General features: G+C 45.4%; 1 protein-coding gene across 1 annotated transcript in view; it reads left to right on the top strand.

Annotated features, from left to right (window-relative positions):
• Positions 1-18732, top strand: part of LOC144699151 (leucine rich adaptor protein 1-like) — a 41537-nt gene extending 22805 nt beyond the window's left edge. The window contains exon 2 of the mRNA XM_078570547.1: positions 16957-18732. Coding sequence (XP_078426673.1) covers positions 16957-17346 — 390 coding nt within the window. The 3' untranslated portion in view covers positions 17347-18732. The remainder of the gene's footprint in view (positions 1-16956) is intronic.
• The last annotated feature ends 2435 nt before the right edge of the window (positions 18733-21167 follow it).

Here is a 21167-nt window from a genome sequence, read left to right as displayed (position 1 = left end):
AATTAGGGTGTTATCAGATTCTTTTTCTGAGGTGTCTTCAGGGCTTGAGTCGAGGACCTGGCTCATGGTCTCTCTCGGCTGCTTCCCAGATGTGCCTCTAAAAGCAAGGAGAGATAATTAGTGCATGGGAAGGGAGCAGAACAAGGGAATGCACTCACAGCATGGTTGTCTGATGGATGTTGGACTGCTGGATTCTCACTTGGTTGAGCAGCGCCGATCTCACTGTCAGCACAGGAATGGTCCAGATCCTCGTCGGCCAGCTGGATGACTCCATTCTCAAAGTCTGTGAGGATCTCGATGTCGAGCATTCCTCCACCAGTCTGTGATCTCTCCCTTATTTTGCGTGCCAGCTTGTCCTGCATTAATATAGATGGACAGAGTGTAAGCAGGATTCCTGCCAGGCCAGATGAGAAGGATGCCTGGCATGTGTGGGTGGTGAGTGGTGCCATGGATGGGATGAGGACACGATCTGCAGGCCAGACGAAGGTGTGTTGAGAGAGTGAATGGTGATGTCCCTTGAACTGGCAGTGAGTGAGATCCCTGTGGGTGTGTGATGGGTTTGTGAGTGTGTGAGTTGAAAGCGATGAGAAGAATGACTTACCCTGCCGGAACAGAGGAGATCATTCATCCTCTTTCGGCACTGGGTGGCTGTCCTCTTTTGCAGGGCATTGGTGCTGCCCACCGCTGCCACTGCCTCCCATGCTGGACAGGTGATCTTGCTTACTGGTCTTCGTCCAGAGTAGGAGTAGAGAAATTCACGGCGGGCCTCCACAGCATCCAGTAGGCACCCGAGGGAGGCGTCACTAAATTTGGGAGCAGCATATTTCCTTCCTTTGGCAGCCATGACTTTCCAGCAGCTGCCGCTGCCTTAGCGAGAGCAAGCTCTGTACAGGGGCATCCTTTAAATATGGTGCCCAGATTACTGAAGGCCTGAGGTGACAACAGGACAGGCGAATCAGAGGGCACACCGCCAGCAATCTGGCGTGCTTCTTGGAATGCATTATTAATGAGGTGGGATGCACTTGCAATGGGACAATATGGCGCAAAAAGCCGCCATTGTGGCTGGCAGGTAAAACGTCCTTTTTCCCATCCGCTACCGCACTTTGTGCAAATCTGGGATGGTTCCACCCATTGTCTTTTAAGATGAGACATTGAACTGAGGCCTGTTTGCTATCTCGGGTGTAGGTAAAAGCTACTATGACACTATTTCAAAGAAGAAGAGGGGCTTAATCTCTGCCCACATTTATTCCTCAATCAACATTGCAAAAAGAGCAGATTATCTGGCCATTATCACATCGTTTGTGGGAGCTTGCTGTGTGCAAAATTGGCTGTTGTGTTTCTTACCTTACAACAGTGACTTCCAAATCAAAAGAACTTAATTGCCTCTAAAGTCTTTGGGACGTCCTGAGGCTGTGAAAGGCACTATATAAATGCAAGTTTTTTTCCTGCCTTTTTTGACTATTTTTTCATATCATTTAACACAGGTGACTTTGAAAAGCTTTCTAATTGCATTCACTCTTATTGTAAGCATAGATGGATGATTTAAAGGCTGGATACTTGTATAAAAAGTATTTGTACAAGGATTTTAATGCATTCAATTTACTTTTTTATTTATTTTCTGTTTTTATTCCTCACTTTCAGCAGGTTCTCCAACTCACACTGCTGTGAAGGAAAACCAAATTTTGTACCAGATGGCTCTAAATCGATGTATATTGCCAGCCTTATACCATTAAGAGAATGGCATTGATCCCACACCAGGTTAAAGCTGTCAGCCTGAACTATAAGCATTGAGAAAATACTTGCTTGAAGCTGGCTCAAAATAAAATATCTGCAGTGTTGAATTGTTAGGCCAGTATCACACAAGAATTAGACAGGTGTAGATAGTGGCCCAGTTTCAAATCACCATTTGTGCACCGTGTATCCTGCTTTGACAATTTTGTTTGTCACTATATATGTTTATGCTTGTGACAACAGGATGTGACAGAATGTTTCTGTGCATGGGTCCATGCAGAACTATGTTTTGAGTGTATTGTCAGCTGACAACTTGAAGTGGGACAGCAGCAGGTGGTATTTGAACACTCCACAAGGGAGAGTACAGCTAATGTGTACAATCATTACCAGTACAAATCATAGTTCATAACCAAGAGTTACAGGTGACGTTGTGGAATTTCTGGGGTTCCTCTTCCACTGATAGAATCTTCACTTTAGGGGATTTGCACATCAAACAGCCCAGACAACAGCAAAAATATGAGGCAAAGGAATTTGAATATTTGGCTATGAGGAACTCACACCGCCCAGATACAAACATGCTTTCTTTTGGGGCCAAGTAGTTCGGAGTTTGGCTCACAAACTAGTTTCAAGTCATGACATGGTTGATTTCCATGTAGTAAGAAACTTAATTATCATGCAATAATACAATAAGTATTCCCTTAGCCTCTTATTACTGAGTTAGTCTTAAAGATGAGTGATCCCACAGATAGTTCACATAATCTTACAAATTTGTACTGATTTTGCTCTACCTCGTGCCTTAATTGACATAGTCTTTTCAGCAGCACAACATATGGAGAAAATATAAATATTCCTTAAGGCCTTTCACCTTCAAAACAGTTTACCTTTATTGCTGGAAAGGAAAGAGAGCAAGAAAAGTTCATTGAGTATTGCTGCAAAAAGAGACATGTTGTCAAAGCTTTTTGTCATGCCCTCATCAGGACAGGTGCAAAAATGGCAAATTTCAAAAGAAACAACAATTTACAATGCATGAGAAGAGTGGTGCTGATTGGTTGGCAAGTTGGCTCAGATTGGTTGAGACATTACCATGGCAAATGCACCAGGAAGCTATTCTTCCCAATGTTTTTGCTTATTCAAAAAAGGTGCAATGTCTGGACGTATTCCTTTTGCCTGCAGAGGACTTGTTGCTGCATATGAATACATAGGCCGTTTGGCCCAATGGCTGGTAGATTGTATTAAACAGCACATCCCTTCACTGTTTGCAACAGGCAGAGTACTGATTGCGCTTGCAAAACTCAGAACATAATGTGTAATGCTAGATATGATTCCATGACTGGACAGAATTTGCTGAACATTCCCAAGTGTGCTAAGAATCACACTTAAAACTAGTTTAAGATTTATCAGTCGGGCTTTTGATGTAGCTCACTTACACTTGCTAGAAGCTACATATATATTCAGAGGCTCAAAAGTTCATTGTGCAGAGCAGTTATGGTGTCCTCGTCATGTAGTAGATCATTTCCTCATGATTTACTCCCTTAAATTTGTTTTCCTATTTACTGATTTGTGCGATGTGGGCATTGCTGGTAAGGCAGCATGTATTGCCCATCCCTCCTAATTGTCCTTGAAAAAGTGGTGGTGAGCCGCCTTCTTGAAATGTTGCAGCCTGTATGATGAAGAAACTCCAACAGTGTTGTTTGGTAGGGAGTTCCAGGATTTTAGCTGAGCAACCCAGCACTTTAAACTAATAAAGATGAGTGAGGCGGTGGGAGGATTCAGGGGAATATAATTTCAAACGTAGCAAGGGAAATGTCAAGGATCTAGAACAGAGCAACATTTTGGGTAAAAATAAGCAGAGTGGGTCAGGAAGGAACAATGAGAGTAACAAAGGTAATAAGGCATTAATGACTAAGGGAAAATTAGAAAAATGCAAAAGCCAAAGGCTCTAGTTCTAAATGTACAAAGCATTCACCACAAATTAGATTAATTATTAATACAGATACAAATTAATAGGTTAAGAGCCATTATGGAGTTGTGACTTCAAAGTGACCAAGGCTGGGAACTAAATATTCCAGGATATTTAACTTTCAGATGAGATAGGCAAAATGGAAAAGGAGGAGCAGCCCTGATAATAAAGGATAGGTTAAAGAGAGTAAGGAGAATAAAAATTTTGCTCAGAAAATCAAGGAAGTACAATCGATTTTGGTGGAGTTAGGAAACAGTAAGGGGAAGAAAACACTGGTGGGAGTCCTTTATAGGCCCCATAATAGCAATGTAACGTGGCAGGAAATTAGAGTACATGTACTACAGTAGAGTGCAGGTATTACAGTAATGATGGGGGTGTTTAATCTCCATGTAGATTGGGCAAACCAATTTTGCAGGAATAGTGTGGAGGACATGTTTATGGAATGTATATAAGGTAATTTTCTAGATCAGTATATCAAGGAACCAATGCGGAAACTGGCTATTTTGGATCAAGTATTGTGCAATAAGAAATGGTTAATTAATAACCTTATAATGGGACCTTGAGGGAACACTAACCATAATATGGGAGAGTTTTATATTGAGTTTGAAAGTGATTCCGTTGTGTCTGAAATTAGGATCTTAAAGCTAAATAAAGCAAACTACATAGATATGAGAAGTCAGTTGGGTAAAGATAAATTGGAAAATTACATTAAAAAATAAGACAGTAGACAAGCAATAGCTAACACTTAAAGAATTATTGCATAATTTGCAACAAATATACATTTCTTTAAGGCACAAATGGTTAGCTCAGATGGCTAGTGTGGTTCAGAATAACACCAACAGTGCAGGTTTGATTCCCGTTCAGATTAAAGTGGACTTGCGACCTACCTACTCACCCTTCCCCTGAGAGTGGAAGGCAATGGCAAACCACCACTGACAAAAACTGCCAAGAAAATGGCTCAGGATGAAGCATCAGCAGACAATGAGCCAAGGACTTGCCTTTGGGCAGAGCACTCATGAAAGAATGAGAAATGAAGGCTCAAAAACACCACAGAAAACATGATCCAACCATCGTGAACAAGGGGAATTAAAGATAATAACAAAAAACTACTGCGGATGCTGGAAATCCAAAACAAAAACAGAATTACCTGCAAAATCTCAGCAGGTCTGGCAGCATCGGTGGAGAAGAAAAGAGTCAACGTTTCGGGTCCACACGACCCTTCAACAGAACGGAAGTATAGTTAGGAGAGGGGTGGAATATAAGCTGGTTTAAGGTGGGGGGCGGGGGGAGAGAAGTTGAGGGTGGGGTGGTTGTAGGGACAAGCAAGCAGTGATAGGAGCAGATAATCAAAAGATATCACAGACAAAAGGATCAAAGAGGTGTTGAAGGTGGTGATATTATCTAAGAAAAGTGCTAATTAAGAATGGATGGCAGGACACTCAAGGTACAGCTCTAGTGGGGATGGGGTGGGGTGGGGTGGAAAGATTGACAAGGTATTAGTTATAGATTTAAAAATAATGGAAATAGGTGGGAAAAGAAAAATCTATATAAATTATTGAAAACAAAAAAAAAACAAAAGGGAGGGGAAGGAAACGGGGTGGGGATGGGGGGAGGGGAAGTTTAAGATCTAAAGTTGTTGAATTCAATATTCAGCCCGGAAGGCTGTAAAGTGCCTAGTCGGAAGATGAGGTGCTGTTCCTCCAGTTTGCATTGGGCTTCACTGGAACAATGCAGCAAGCCAAGGACAGACATGTGGGCAAGAGAGCAGGGTGGAGTGTTAAAATGGCAAGCAACAGGGAGGTTTGGGTCTTTCTTGCGGACAGACCGCAGGTGTTCTGCAAAGCGGTCGCTCAGTTTGCGTTTGGTCTCTCCAATGTAGAGGAGACCGCATTGGGAGCAACGAATGCAGTAGACTAAGTTAGGGGAAATGCAAGTGAAATGCTGCTTCACTTGAAAGGAGTGTTTGGGCCCTTGGACGGTGAGGAGAGAGGAAGTGAAGGGGCAGGTGTTGCATCTTCTGCGTGGGCATAGGGAGGTGCCATAGGTGGGGGTTGAGGAGTAGGGGGTGATGGAGGAGAAATTTATTAATTTTGCTTCCAATCTCCACCCCTCCATCATTTTCACATGGTCCGTCTCTGACACTTCTCTTCCCTTCCTTGACCTCTCTGTCTCAATTTCTGATGATAGACTGTCCACCAATATCCATTACAAGCCTACCGACTCCCACAGCTACCTCGACTACAGCTCCTCACACCCCGCTTCCTGTAAGGACTCCATCCCATTCTCTCAGTTCCATCGCATCTGTTCTGATGACGCTACCTTCAAAAACAGTTCCTCTGACATGTCCTCCTTCTTCCTTAACCGAGGTTTTCCACCTACTGTCGTTGACAGGGCCCTCAACCGTGTCCGGCCCATCTCCCGCGCATCCACCCTCACGCCTTCTCCTCCCTCCCAGAAACATGATAGGGTCCCCCTTGTCCTCACTTATCACCCCACCAGCCTCCGCATTCAAAGGATCATCCTCCGCCATTTCCGCCAACTCCAGCATGATGCCACCACTAAACACATCTTCACTTCAACCCCCTTGGCGGCATTCCGTAGGGATCGTTCCCTCCGGGACACCCTGGTCCACTCCTCCATCACCCCCTACTCCTCAACCCCCACCTATGGCACCTCCCCATGCCCACGCAGAAGATGCAACACCTGCCCCTTCACTTCCTCTCTCCTAACTGTCCAAGGGCCCAAACACTCCTTTCAAGTGAAGCAGCATTTCACTTGCATTTCCCCTAACTTAGTCTACTGCATTCGCTGCTCCCAATGCGGTCTCCTCTACATTGGAGAGACCAAACGCAAACTGGGCGACCACTTTGCAGAACACCTGTGGTCTGTCCGCAAGAAAGACCCAAACCTCCCTGTCGCTTGCCATTTTAACACTCCACCCTGCTCTCTTGCCCACATGTCTGTCCTTGGCTTGCTGCATTGTTCCAGTGAAGCCCAACGCAAACTGGAGGAACAGCACCTCATCTTCCGACTAGGCACTTTACAGCCTTCCGGGCTGGACATTGAATTCAACAGCTTTAGATCTTAAACTCCCCCTCCCCCCATCCCCACCCCGTTTCCTCCCCCTCCCTTTTTTGTTTTTTTTTGTTTTCAATAATTTATATAGATTTTTCTTTTCCCACCTATTTCCATTATTTTTAAATCTATAACTAATACCTTGTCAATCTTTCCACCCCACCCCACCCCATCCCCACTAGAGCTGTACCTTGAGTGTCCTGCCATCCATTCTTAATTAGCACTTTTCTTAGATAATATCACCACCTTCAACACCTCTTTGATCCTTTTGTCTGTGACATCTTTTGATTATCTGCTCCTATCACTGCTTGCTTGTCCCTACAACCACCCCGCCTTCAACTTCTCTCCCCCCGCCCCCCACCTTAAACCAGCTTATATTTCACCCCTCTCCTAACTATACTTCAGTTCTGTTGAAGGGTCGTGTGGACCCGAAACGTTGACTCTTTTCTTCTCCACCGATGCTGCCAGACCTGCTGAGTTTTTGCAGGTAATTCTGTTTTTATTAAAGATAATATTTGGCTAAAAGAAAAGACTTATAATGTTGTGATAAAGAGAAATAAGCCTGAGGATTAGAATGATTTTAGAATTCAAAAGGAGGAAACTGATCAAGAAAGAAAAGAGAATATGACAGTAGACAAACAAGAGGCATAAAAAAACATTGGGGAGAATTTTCCTCATGTCAGGTGGCCCACCCGGGTTCATTGCCTGCGATCGGGTCCGCGCTGCCAGCGTCCTTCACAACTCCCATGCATAGTGGGAGTGGGCAGGCGGCGGTGGGTGCACTCAGCCCGCCGGGTCCAATGGTGACCCGGCAGCCTGTATAAAGAATGGCCTGGCAGCCTTGGAAAGGCTGCTCGCAATGGCTGGGTGAAGGGCTCTGCAGAGGGGCAATGGAGATGATGCAAGTCTGGAGGGTAGGCCATCGGGGCAGGCAAGGCAGGAGTGTAGGCCTTTGGGGCAGGCCAGGCCGGAGGGTAGGCCTTTGGGGTAGGACAGGCCAGAGTATAGGCCATCGGGGCAGGCCAGGCTGGACGGTAAACCAGCGGGGCAGTGTGCCTCTCGTTTCTTCGACGAGTGCCTAGCTGCCCTCTGGGAGGAGGTGGCAGCGCGGCGGGAGGTCCTTCTTCCGAGGAATGGGAGGTGGAGGCCTCCCCACCTGACCAAACATGCGTGGGAGGAAGTGACCGAGAGTGTGAACTCCCATGATGTGGTGCAGCGCACATGGCTCCAGTGCCGCAAAAGGTTCAATGATCTCCTGCGCTCGAGAAGGGTGAGTATCATGTTGCCTCAAGTCACTTAATGCATCCATCACCTTTTTCCAGCAACCACCACCCCCCCACAATACCCCCATCAACTCTGAGTACAGTAACGTCATTGAATCCCTCATGACACGGATCCCTCGGAGAGATTGTCCATGCCCAGTTCACCCTGAGAGGGTTGAGCTAGGATTTGTTCTGCATCCGCAGCATGTGTGACACTGACACCCAGAGCATAGAATGTGGTTGAAAGTCAAGAGTCTGCACCCAGGCAGAGTGCTGGAACTGCGAGGCATGTCGAAGGCAGGGTGCTAACATGCTGGGAGGGGAGCTTCCAGCTGGCGGGGCACCAATCCATCTTCTGATGTTTGCACTCCACGTGCTTGTGCCCTCCTTGCTTAGCAAAGTAGCACCTTGTGGGGCCACATGTGAAGGAAGCTGCATTTGGCCAATGTGGGGGAGGTCAGCACTGGCTTGTTTGGGTGAGTGTGCGGCAGCTGCGGTGTCATGAAGAACTGGAGTCTTGCAATGTCCTACTCTGGCTGGGTTGGCAGGGATGCGATGGGAATTCAGGTGCAGGCTGGACTAATCAATGCTCCTCTCTCCTTTTCAGGAAAAGACTGTGCACAATGCCTCTGAACGAATGTGGACTGGTGGAGGGCAGGCCCAGTTGGCAATTCTTACCACTTTTGAGCACCAGGCCATGGACTTTGAGAGGCGCCGTGTCCCTAGGTCCACCAGTGGCGGTGAGGCTTGGGTGCCACAGGGAGGTATGTTTGGCGAGCACTGAGGTCATCAAGTGTGTCACAGAAGCCATGGCACTGCTGAATGCTCCATGATTGAAGTTGGTAACATGGGTTTACCCTTGATTATGGAAGGATGAGCGCGTAATGATCTTGGGGAGCGACATGCAAGTTGACATTGTCTGCACTGTAACTAATCAAATGTCCTTTTTCTTCCTTTCAGCATCACCGGAGCAGGGCTGGGAGGAGGAGGCAGAGGGCCCACCTCTCACCCCTGAAGCCCCCAAGCAAATGCACTCCCCAGTGTCACACCATCTCAGCCAGGCAGGCACCAGCGCAGATACTTGCACCTCGGTGGGAATTAGATCTTCAGCTAGTGTCCCAGGCACAGCGGTGAGGGCACTTCACACTCACGTGAGGTGCAGGCAGAGACAGAGAATGCCCAGGGTGCCGGCAGTTGGAGGACTGCTTGGGACCAGGTACATGCTCGGTCAGTGGCCAATGATGTGCCTCTGGAGTCTTCCGTGAGGCAGCGAACGCTGGAAGTGCAGCAGGGTATGCGGGACGATCTGGTGGAGATACATGAGGCTATGCGTGGCATGGTGCCTGTGCTGGAGGAGTCCACGCGGAGCATCACCGACACGATGAGCCTCATGGCTGAGCGCCATGTTTCCTCCATGGAGAGAGGTCCTCCTGGGGTTGTGCTCGGACCTGCAAGCCCTCACAGCAGCATTGGCCACAGCTGGTCAGTGCCAGTGTGGGAGATGGTTTGGGCACCAAGTGTCCCAGCTCGGTGCCCATCCATCTACTGTAAGCAGGGAGGTCCAAAGTGACCTCACGTCGGTGCAGCAGCTGCCTGTCGTCTCTGTGGGCTCCTCTCAGGGTGCTCTGGATGAGGGCAGCAGCTCCTCTGCTCCTCTGCCAGTGACCGTGGCATCTGATGAGGCTGCAGCGACTGGGAGAGAAGCCAGCTGTGGAGCTGGCCGCTCCCTCCCAGGCGGGGCCATCAAATGCTCCGCGGGCCAGAGGATGTCCGCCAAGGCCATCATGGCCAACAGGACAACACAGTGAGCAGGCTGTCTCAGATGCCAGTGCCAGTGAGGGGACAGCACCCAGATGTAGCACACATAAATGTAAATTTAAGGCACCTTAGGCGTACCACAGGTTTCTCACTGGTGCTTTTATGTTGGCCCATAGTACTTAGTCGAAGACTCAGTGTGATGTCCAACACTGTTTTTGTTTTGCTGTATGCAGTTACTTTTGTTTACTCAATAAATTTTGACATGTTGCCATGCCTCAGGGTGATTCCTTACTTCTGCATGTGTACGGGAAGCTATGGTGTTATGAGTGAGTTTTTTGACATTGAGCTTTATTGACAAGGGTCTTAGTTAATGTTATTATTCAGGCTGATTTAGCACTCAGGTATCGAGTGTGGAACCTGCAGCCCTGGCGTGTATTGAAGGTCCATCTGTGGTGGGCTAGCTGAAGGTTCTTTGGATTAAAGCCTCCCGGGTGTCCCTGCCTCCCTAGAGTATGCCCGGGTCAGCGTCTACCCCCTCAGCATTCTCCTGTGCGTGCTCATCCTCGAACTCACTGCCGGACTCATCGTGTGCATCCGGAGCAACTGCGTCTATGTCTTCCTTGTCCACTACATCGCCCCTTTCCAGCACCAGATTGTGGAGAGTGCAGCATGCAGCCACTATCAGCGACACACGACCTGGGGGGTATTGGATTACGCCCCCTGAGCGGTCCAGGCATTGGAAGCGCATCTTGAGAAGACCGATGGTTCTCTCCACCACAGCCCTTGTGGTGCCCTGGCTCCTATTGTACCGCTGCTCAGTCTCAGTTCTTGGATGGTGGAGAAGCGTCATGAGCCACTTTTTGAGGGGATAGTCCTTGTCACCCAGCAGCCATCCATCCAGCCGGGCTGGAGCACTGAAAAGGCTCGACCCCGCAGACATCGCCCACCGACCCCTGGAAAGAGCCGGGGGCATAGAATTTGAGGGCAGCTGTGACCTTTAGAGCCCCTGGCATGGGGTGCCCACCCACACAGTTTGCGGAGATCTCAGGGCCTATCATCTGACAGATGGAGGTGACTGTCTCCTTTAAGAGACGGAGCCTCCTTTGGCACTGGACCTCAGACATATTGAGGTAGCTGCTTCGCCGCCTGTAAACCCTGGCAGCAGGATAGTAGCATCTTCTGTGGCCCCTTCCGCCTTACACTTCCTGTTGGGCCTGCACCCCTTGTGCTTGTGCCTGTCCTCCCAAAGGTGGCTCCCCTGGAGGCTGAATGTGCACTCCTGGCCTCCTCCCCCTTCTGGTCCTCCCTTCATCCTCAGAGGAGGTGCCTCCAGTGGAGAGCACAACTCCCATTCCCAGGCTAAGGGAAGGCTTCCTGAAAGCTGTAGGCTCCAGAAATGATTTCTACTGTAGAGTCCTGACCAAGGCTTTTACTCCTGTCCTAGCAGCTGGTATGGGTTTTGAAGTCTTCCTGTTAACACAGGCAAGTAAAGGTTACTTTCACACTTAAATACCTCAAACATCACATTTGCGACCCCACTCACCCCTCATCCCGCCCGTGAATGAGGTTTATACAAATGTCTCCCACCCGCCTGCCCGTTGTGCCCGTGTGTCATCCTGACGATCGCATGGGCTGCGAAAAATCGTGATCAATTGATGCCTCAAGGGCCATAACTGGCCCGTTAATTGATGGCGGGCGTGCATCTGAACTTATAGCGCGTCCTCCTTCCCAAATATCGCGATGGCGTGCAGTGATGTTGGGATGCTCGCCCGACGTCACTGCACGTCATTTTACGTGCAGGCATGTGGGGCCCGCCCCCACCTGCCAGCGGGAAAATCCTGGCCATTGTAAGTGTTTTTATAGCCATGTAAACAGGAAAATAGTAAATGTTGGTCCATTATAAGCAGAGGCAGGTGAAAATATAGTGGGAAAATAGGAAATGGCAGAGACATTGAACAAATACTTTGTATCTGTCATCTGCCTTGAAGATAGAAGATGCAACAAACCTTCCGGAAGTGATTGGTCTGGAGAGAATAATGTATTTCAGGAAATCAGTACAAGAAATAGTACTGGAGAAATTAATTGGGCTAAGTAGTAACAAATCCCCTGAACCTGACAACTGGAATCTTAGGGCTTTAAAAGAAGTAGCTGCAGAGAATGTGATGCATTGGTTTTGATTATCCAGAATTCCTTAGATTAGAAGAGTTCCCGAGAATTGGATGGCAGCAAACATAACCTTACTATTTAAGAAAGGAGCAAGGGCGAAAATGGGCAGCCATAGTCCAGTGGTCCTAACATCAGTTGATGGAAAAGTGCTAGAATCTATTATTAGGAATGTAGTAAAAGGACACTTGGGAAATCATAAAATGATTAAACACAGTCAATACGGACTTATGAAAGGGAAATCATGCTTGACAATTCTGTTAAAGTTTTTGAGGATGTAACTGATAAGATAGACAAAAGGGAACCAATGGATGTGACAGCTTTGGATTTTCAAAAAGTATTTGATAAGGTGCCATGCAAGAGGTTATTACACAAAAACATTAGGATTTATGGGATTGGGGACTTGGATTGAGGATTAATTAATGGACAAAAGGCAGAGAAAAGGAATCAGTGGGGCATTTTCAGGTTGGCAGGCTGTAACTATTAGGGTAGCACAAGGAACAGTATTTGGGCTTCAACTATTTACAATTTATATTGATAATTTAGATGAGGAGGCTGAGTATAACATATCCAAGTTTGCTGATGATGCACTATTAGGTGGGAAAATTAACGGTGAGGAGAATGCAAAGAGGCTACAGATGGATCTTGACATGACAGGTGAGTGGGCAGGAACATGGCAAATGGAAAAGAATGTGGTGAAGTTGCTCACTTTCGTAGGAAAAATACTTTTTTTTTTGGCCTTGTACATGAATCACAGGAAATTAACATGCAAGTACATCAAGCAAATGAGGAAGGCAAGAGCTATATTAGCTTTTGTTGTAAAGGAATAGAATATAAGAGTTAAGAGACCTTAGCACAATTGTACAGGCTACTGGTGAGGCCACACCTGGAGTAGTGTGTGCAGTTATGGTCTCCTTACTTAAGGAAGGGCATACTTGCCTTAGAGGGAGTGCAACAAATGTTCACTAGACAGGTACCTGGGAGGAAGGGTTGCCCAATGAGGAGAGATTGAGTAGATTATGCCTATATTCCCTGGAGTTCAGAAGAATGAGAGGTGATCTAATTGAAGTATATAAAAATTTTAAAGGTTAAGACTGAGTAGATGCTAAGAAAATATTTTCCCTGGCTAGGGAATCTAGAACATGGGGTCCCACTCTCAGATTCTAGGGTCACCCATTTAGGATTGAGTTGAGGAGAAATTTCTTCACTCTAAGGGTTGTTAATATTTGAAATTCTCTACGCCAGCGGCAGGCGCAATTAGCAGGTCCGGGATCGGGTGAGGGAGAGAGCTGCCTCAGGGAGCTGAAAACCTGAAAAGCATTAAGTAAAGTTTTCAAAATCAGGAAAAATATGTGCAAGCACCACAATCAGTCACCTGAACATATACATGATAAAAATGCTGTCCATATATTTTTCTTCTTCTTTCATTTAATAACAGAAATCTCATCCCGCCTTTGGGTGGTTTCATGAAAAATGCAAAGTCCGCCTGGCCGATTCGCCCGTCCACCAGCTGTAAGGTTGAACAGACCACAAAAAAATTAGAGATAATTGCACCTTTAATTACCTTAATTAGCCTCTTAATTGTCGCCGAGCGTGCTTCTGAATTTTGCGCGTGCTCACCAACCGAAATATCGCGCAAGCGCGAGATGGCTTCAGGACACTCACCCAACATCATCTCCTGCAATTTCCCATCCAATCAGGTCGGGCATGCACCCCCCCACCGAGTTAAAAGTTCTGCCCCAGGGAGCTGTGGATCCTCAGTCCTTGAATATATTCAAGGCAGAGGCTAATAGATTTTTGGGTATGAAGGGATTTAAGGGATATGGGGATAGTAGGAAGGTGAAGTTGGGGTAGAAGGGCAACCATGATGTTTTTGAATGGTGAAGCAGACTCGAAGGATCAAATTCCCCACTCCAGCTCCTATTTCTTATGTTCTTATTTGTCCACCACTATTCACAACTGGAGATGATAGGACCATAGAGCTTTAATCTGATTCATTGGTTGTGTGATTGCTTAACTCTGGGTATAGCATGTTGCTTCTGCTGTTTAGCATGCACGCTTTTCATGTATCTTCATCAGGTTGTTAATTAATTTTTGGTTACCCCTGCTGCTACTTCTGGCAGTCCTCATTGACCCTACATTGGTCATTTGGCTTGGTGGTAATGTAAGAGTGAGGGATATGCCGGTCATGAGGTGACAGATTGTGGTGAAATGCAATTTTACTGCTGCTGATGGCCCACAGCACATCATGGATGCCCAATTTTGAGCTTACGCTGTACAATTGATGAACAACAAAAATTACTTTGTCACTCTGTCACGGTGAGTGCCCTTTTAATTATGAATTGTAAAGTTTTCACTCGAGGCACACATGGAGGACACTTAGTGTCTCTGATTCAGGATTGATATGTTCCCATATATTTTGGACTGTTCAACATCTCATGTTTTAACCTCTCATTTCCTTTTACAACTCCATGGGCAGAATTTTCTGCCTGTCGGGTGGGCGAGCCCGACCCAATCTCCGGCGGGCAGGGAGCCAATCCCCGCTGGAGAAGCGGGCCGCACCGCCATTTTACGTGGGCGGGCCAATTAAGGCCCGCCCAGCGTGACGACCGGTGGGAAGCGCTATTTGCTTCCTGTGCGGGAAGGGGGGGGGGGGAATTCCCTAAAAGCAAGAGTGCGCGCTTTTGCGCATGCACACGAAAGAGTGCACATCTCATTGAGGCTAGGTGCTGCCTCAGGGAGATCGCTGACACTTTGAAAAAGGTTAAAAATAGAAAAACAAATTCCCTAACATGTCCCCCTCATGTGACAATGTCACATGAGATGGGACATGTTCATAATTTACACTATAACTTTATTAAACTGTTTAAAATCCTGCATGAAACCTCATCCCACCAGTGGATGTTTCATGTTTTTTCTAGTTGCCGCCAGGGCTCCTGGCCTGCCCACCAACCTTAAGGTTGGACGGGCAGGTCCTTTAATTGTTTAAATGATCCTGTCAATGGCCTCAATTGGCCATTGACAGGTTGGCGGGCCCGCAGCTGATTTTGCTGCACCCCCGCCTTCCTGAAAATTTAAATGGGGCAGGATGATGTTGGGGGTTCCGCCCAATGTCATCCCGCATCATTTTACATGTCGGCAAGCCTCCTGCTCACCGATGGCAAAATTATGCCCCATATCTGTAAACCATTCAACCCTTGCCTGCCTTGGTGGACATGTTTCAATTCAGGGTTGGGAACCCTACACTCAGATAATTTCCGGGTCCCAACTCTGCGCCGCATCTGCATCACTCATGCGACGCAATTGCCAAACCCTATTTGGGCTGGAAGCAAGATCAACATTCAAGTTGTGGTGCTGAGTGTTACCGGGAGACATGAGTTGCCTGCAGAGCACGAGCAGAAAAGACAGACAGAAGCCATGATGGGGCCTGCTGTAGCCTTGCAAAAAAGAGGGGGCAGCACTTTGAAGGTCCAGCAGTCTCACGGCACACAAAAGTGGCCAAATGACTAACTGGAATGTACTATGCCCAATCTTAGAATCCAAAATTTTTCAGCATTAAAAATACCCCTTCAATTCTCCCCACATTGAACCCAACAGCTGTGCACTAACGTGCATCAGACTGTTCTTGTCCAGCGATACACAAATTGAAAATCACCTTCTCACCTTCCTCAGCCTGTTAGTAAGCTCCTCAAGGAGTTTAACAGAGTGGTAGTGGAGGCCAGCAAGTTCCCAAATACCCGCTACCTCGCAAACCCCACCCTCACTTTAAATTTCCAGTGCGCCCCGGAGGTATCAGGACACTGACACATCAGGTGGAATTTTATGGCCCCATTGTGGCGATGGCGGGGGGGCCTGAAAATGCGGCAAGCCATTCAAAAGTCCGTTGACCTCAGCCGGACTGGAAAATTCCGCCAGCGGGAGAGGTAAATTTCCACCTGTCATCGGGATTGCTTCTGTTCCAGCCTCCAAAGGCAATTGAAAGTCCCAGCCATTGCCTCTTTTTTCCAGGGAGCTCAGCACAACTAATGTAATCACTAACTAATCTTCCATGGCATCACTCCTAGATAAAGTTTTCTTTTACATAAGGAGGGTGGGGTAGATTGGGAGCATTTGATAGCCTCACAGGGAATGGAGAGTCGTTAAAATACCCAGACTGGAGAATTAACAAGGTGAGAGGAGCAATGATTATTACTGTGGCCAAAAATGACTAACATTTTTTTTGCCAGTGTTCGGATTGTGCCATAGCTCATATGATCTTCAGGAATCAATTGGCAACATTAGCAGCGTGGTACAATCATTCAGTATTGTAGTTACAAGATATTATGCCAGTAAGAGCACTAGTGGAGCACACTCCAGTCAATTCAGTACAAAAAGTGCTATTGGTGTCTTTTGTACATCAGTTAACATTTTAAATGGCCCTAATGGCAGATTAGAGATTGCTCCAGTTACACAGTGGTAGCCATGGGGGAACAATGTTCCAAGCTCAGTGACTGACTGTGGTGGAGGGCATGTCATTGCCCACAAGTTTTAGGGTGCTACTGCCCCATTTCTGCCAGGCAGGAGGCTTGAAATTTTAACCCAAGATTTTTCATTTAACAAATAAGCAGATGTTTGATTCGGATTTAATTTGTGTCTTTTAGCAGATTAATACATTCAATTAAGTGATTTTTTTAAAAAGGGAGTGAATGGAAAAATTGTAGCACCCACTTTGGACTATGGGAATATAAACCCATTCAGGTCCTATGAATAACATATATTGTATTGTTTTAAGTTGCCTTATTTCCACAGGATTGCTCAGCATGGTTTTGAAAATTATGCCAAAAATATGAAACAGAAACAAAGGTCAGACATAAAGTTTCGAAAGTTAAAAATGTCATGTCAAATTTATTATATAAAACTTCAATTTTAGCTAGGAGGAACATCAAGCCTATATACTATATATAACTTTTGAAAGGCATAAAGCTATGGCACAATCAGAATTAATTTATTTGCCATTCTCTGCCTCAGGCTCATCTCAGGGCAATCGATGTCAAGTTGATGCATCAGCTATTATCTATCAATGAAGGTATTGAATCTATCAAGTGGATGATGGAGGAGAAAGGCACCATGGCCAGCAGGGAAAGCAGCTTGGCAAGTAGTCTGTACAGCTTGGTGGAAAGCCAGAGCACTTCGCTCCGAGGCAGTCGGAACAGCTTGCAAGATGGCAGTGATGGACTGGATGCAATATCAGTGGGAAGTTACCTGGACACACTGGCTGAAGACTTGCCAGGTCACTGTACACCCTCAGACTTAGACCCTTTCTCGGACGGGTGTGGGACAACAGATTCACTTAACAGTGAATCTATCAATAAGGAATCCAAAGACGACTCTGATGATGGATATTATTGTTTTGGATAAATTACATGGAACCAAGAAGATATTTGCTTGTATTTACTGACAGCTTTATAAAGTTATTGTTCAACTTCCCGTTATACATCTGCTGCCTCGGGAACAGCATGTAACAGGCGGCTGATCCAATATCGCCCATTTTACAATCCCACCCAAAGTCAAATTTTCTGCATTAAGGTTTTGATACCTTGGTAAATTCAGTGCTTGCGACGCTGTCATCAAGTGTACTTTAAAGCCTTAGGGTAGAATCTCATTGCAATCTGGGTGGAATTGGTTAAACCAGCACAAAAGATCAGGGTATTTTAAACATAAACAAGTTACATCCAAAACCACTTATGCCTGTGTTACTATTAATCTTTAATATTAGTTCAAGATTCAATGTGCCCGAATCAGGCTTCACCCTTGCCAGCTTGAAATTGTAAGGTTTTGCCAGTTGTGCTGGTTCAAGGAAACTCTTCAAATTGTTATTATATTCTTCGGCGTACAGGCATTAGTAGGCACATTTTAAAAGTCTTCACAAAATATTAAACTGACCAGTGTACATCAATGAAACTACTAAATAGTTCAGTATCTTTTTTAAAAGTCACTTTCAGTGATTTTAAATCAGGTTCCTCACACGGAGTATTAGACTCTTATTTCCAGTAATAAACTCATTTTCAGCTGAATAATAAAACTGCACGAGGTTACCACTGTTAAGTATAATCGTAGAATCATAGAAGTTTACAGCATGGAAGGAGGCCATTCGGCCCATTGTGCCCATGCCGGTCAACAAATGGCCATCCAGCTTAATTCCACTTTCTGACCTTTGGTCCATGGTTTTGTAGTTAACAGCGCCTCAAATGCATATCCAAGTAGTTCTTCAATGTTATGAGGGTTTCTGCCTCTACACCCTTTCAGACTGAGAATACCACATCTCTAACACGCTCTAGGTTAAAACATTTCCCTTTGCATCCCCTTTAAAACTCTTACCTCTTACCATAAATCAATGACCCTCTGGTGATGGACCATAACCAATTAAAAAAGACCTTCCTGTCCAATCTATCTAGTTCCCCTCATGATTTTATACACTTCAGTTATGTGTCTGCTGAGCTTTCTCTGTTCCAAAGAAAACGATCCCAGCCTGTTCAATCTCTCCACATAACAAAAATAGTCTGGTTGAGGCAGCATCCTTGTAAATCTTTGCATCCTTTCTAGTGCAATAATATCTTCCCTTCAATGCAGTGACCAGGACTACACACACTCTCCAGCTGTCGCCTTACCAATGTTTTATACTGTTCTTGAATAATCTTCCAGCTCTTATGCTCTATGAGCTGAATCTTCTGGTTGGCGTGTGGGGGCAGGTCCAACACGCTAACGGGTAAAATGACGCACAATGACGTCGGGCGTGCATCCCGACGTCATAGCGCGTCATCTTGATATTTTGTTTGGCGGGCACGCACCGGAGGAGGCTGCTCGCCCGCCGAAATGTCAACGGCCTATTTAGGCCATTAAGAAAGTAATTGAACTGATTAAGAACATTGCGCGTCCAACCTTAAGGTTGGCGGGCAGGTGAAGAGCCCAAGCGGCCTTCACGTTTTTCAGGAAACCTCATCCACGGGTGGGATGAGGTTTCCTGAAACTCTTATAAAATAAATAAATAAATTTTCCAAACTTCACAAACATGTCCCAGCTCATGTGACAACGTCACATGAGGGGGCATGTTTAAATAAATTTTTACTTCATTTATTTAAATGTTTTATAATCTATTCAATCTCCCCGAGGCACGGAGCTGCCTCGGGGAGATTGCTGCGCTCTTACGTGCGCATGCACGAAAGGGCCCAGGCCTCAACTCTCCCTCCTCCCCCTGCTCGCATAGGTAGCGCTGAGCGCTTAATTGGCCCACCCATGTAAAATGGCGGCGCGCAGCCGATAACAGGCTGCAGTTGGCTCCACGCCCGCCCCCACCCAGCTTGCCCACCATAGGAAAAATTCTCCCCTATGTCTTGGCTAAATAAGGCAAGTATCCCGCATGCCTTCTTAAATATCCCATCTACCTGTCCAGCTATCTTCAGGGATCTATGAACATGCACTTTAAAGTCCCTCTATCCTCTACACTTCTACTTCTGTTTCTTCGCTTCTGCTTTAGTTGTGTCAGTATCACAGACTAATATCTGTAATCCACCAAGATTAATATGGATAGTGCTAGCTAAACCAGGCATGACCTGCTGAGATGGTAGCCCTGATAATGAAAACTTTTAAATAGAAATAATCTAAAGATGGCTCTTGAAGATTTCAGGTGATGGGGCTGTGACTGTTTCCTTTGGCAGCTTGTTCCATTGTCGGATTTTCATTGGGAAGAAGGATTCAAGCACTTGTTTCTGTCAATTCCCACTTCTCAGTATCTTTCCATTTATTGTGTTATTTCTTGCCTTCTTAGACTTTCTCAAAAGCATTGTCTCACACATCTCTGGATTGAATTCTATTTCCCACTTTTTCACCACCTGATCAGTCCATTGATATCTTCCTGCAGTTTACAGATTTCTTCCTCACTATCAGCCACTCGGCCAATTTTTGTATCATCTGAAAACTTCATAATCATACCCTCTACATTCAAGTCCATATCATTGATTTATACCACCAAAAGCAAGGCACCTGGTACTGAGCCCTGTGGAACCTCACTGGAAACAGCATTCCAATCACAAATACACCCATTGACTATTACTCTTTGTTTCCTTCCACTGAGCAGATTTTGGATCCAATTTGCCTGTTTTCCTTGAATCCCGTGGGCTTTTAATTTACTAACCAGTCTGCAATGTGGAAGCTTATCAAAAGCCTAGCTAAAACCCATGTAGACTACATTAAATGCACTACCCTCATCAATCCTTCTTGTTAGATCCTCAAATAACTCTACCATATTAGTTAGACCAACAAAATACACCGAGAAATACTTGGAATTGGGAAGTAAAGAATAAGCAATTCTTTTTTGTTACACAGCATAATTGTCCTGCTTCGTGGAAGGTTTAATGTTTGTGATTATGTAAATGAATTTTAGCAGAAACTTGTAACCTAACTAACACAATTTCAAGTGGATTTTGAGTGCAGTTTCCCAGTTGCACCCAAAGGGGATTTTTTATTTCTAGGTTTTACAAACTATTAGTTTAAACTGATACTTCAACTTCCCTTTGTGTCTTTGCAAGCGGAAAAATGTGTATACTACTAAACAGGTACATCCATTGGTCTAATTTATTGTAAATTTTCAACAAGAAAAGTGACAATGTCTTTATTATGTCCCAACATACAACCAGATGAAAGAATAGTTCACTTGTGAGCTCAACTAAAATCAAAGCTTGATTGCCAAAACAATAAATCAATTACCTGTATTTACATTAAGTGACATAAGTTTTTTATTATACTTTTGAAAGTGTTTCAAAAAGTCTTAGTGTCACAATCATGTGCCAGTACAGGAGATATTACCTATCTGTTCAAACTGAGAAGACAAAGGGCACTCCCTAGAAATGTATAAACCATGTGGCTGCACGAGTTCTCAACCCCACCCTGATTTAAAAGTGTTGGTTAAAAATAAATAACATTATAGTTTTAAAAATAAATCATGTTTGGTGTTTAATGACTCTGAAAAATGTGCCTTTCATAGGTCTATGGACAGGTAAGGTCAGCATTGGCAAATATGAAACAGCCCTGGAATTTTGAGCTATGTATTAAAAGTTATACTCAGCATGCGAACTGCATCATTTAATTACTACAGTTGAATTAGCAGTGGGATGGAAAGCACAGATACTAAGTGATTAAAATTGCTGCAAAATATGATCTTTCAAAGAGGACAGCCAAATTTA

This window comes from Cetorhinus maximus, chromosome 2, assembly GCF_964194155.1.
Source record: "Cetorhinus maximus chromosome 2, sCetMax3.hap1.1, whole genome shotgun sequence".
NCBI lineage: Eukaryota > Metazoa > Chordata > Chondrichthyes > Lamniformes > Cetorhinidae > Cetorhinus > Cetorhinus maximus.
Note: the sequence above shows the minus strand (reverse complement) of the source record. Positions and strands in the feature narration are given on the sequence as shown.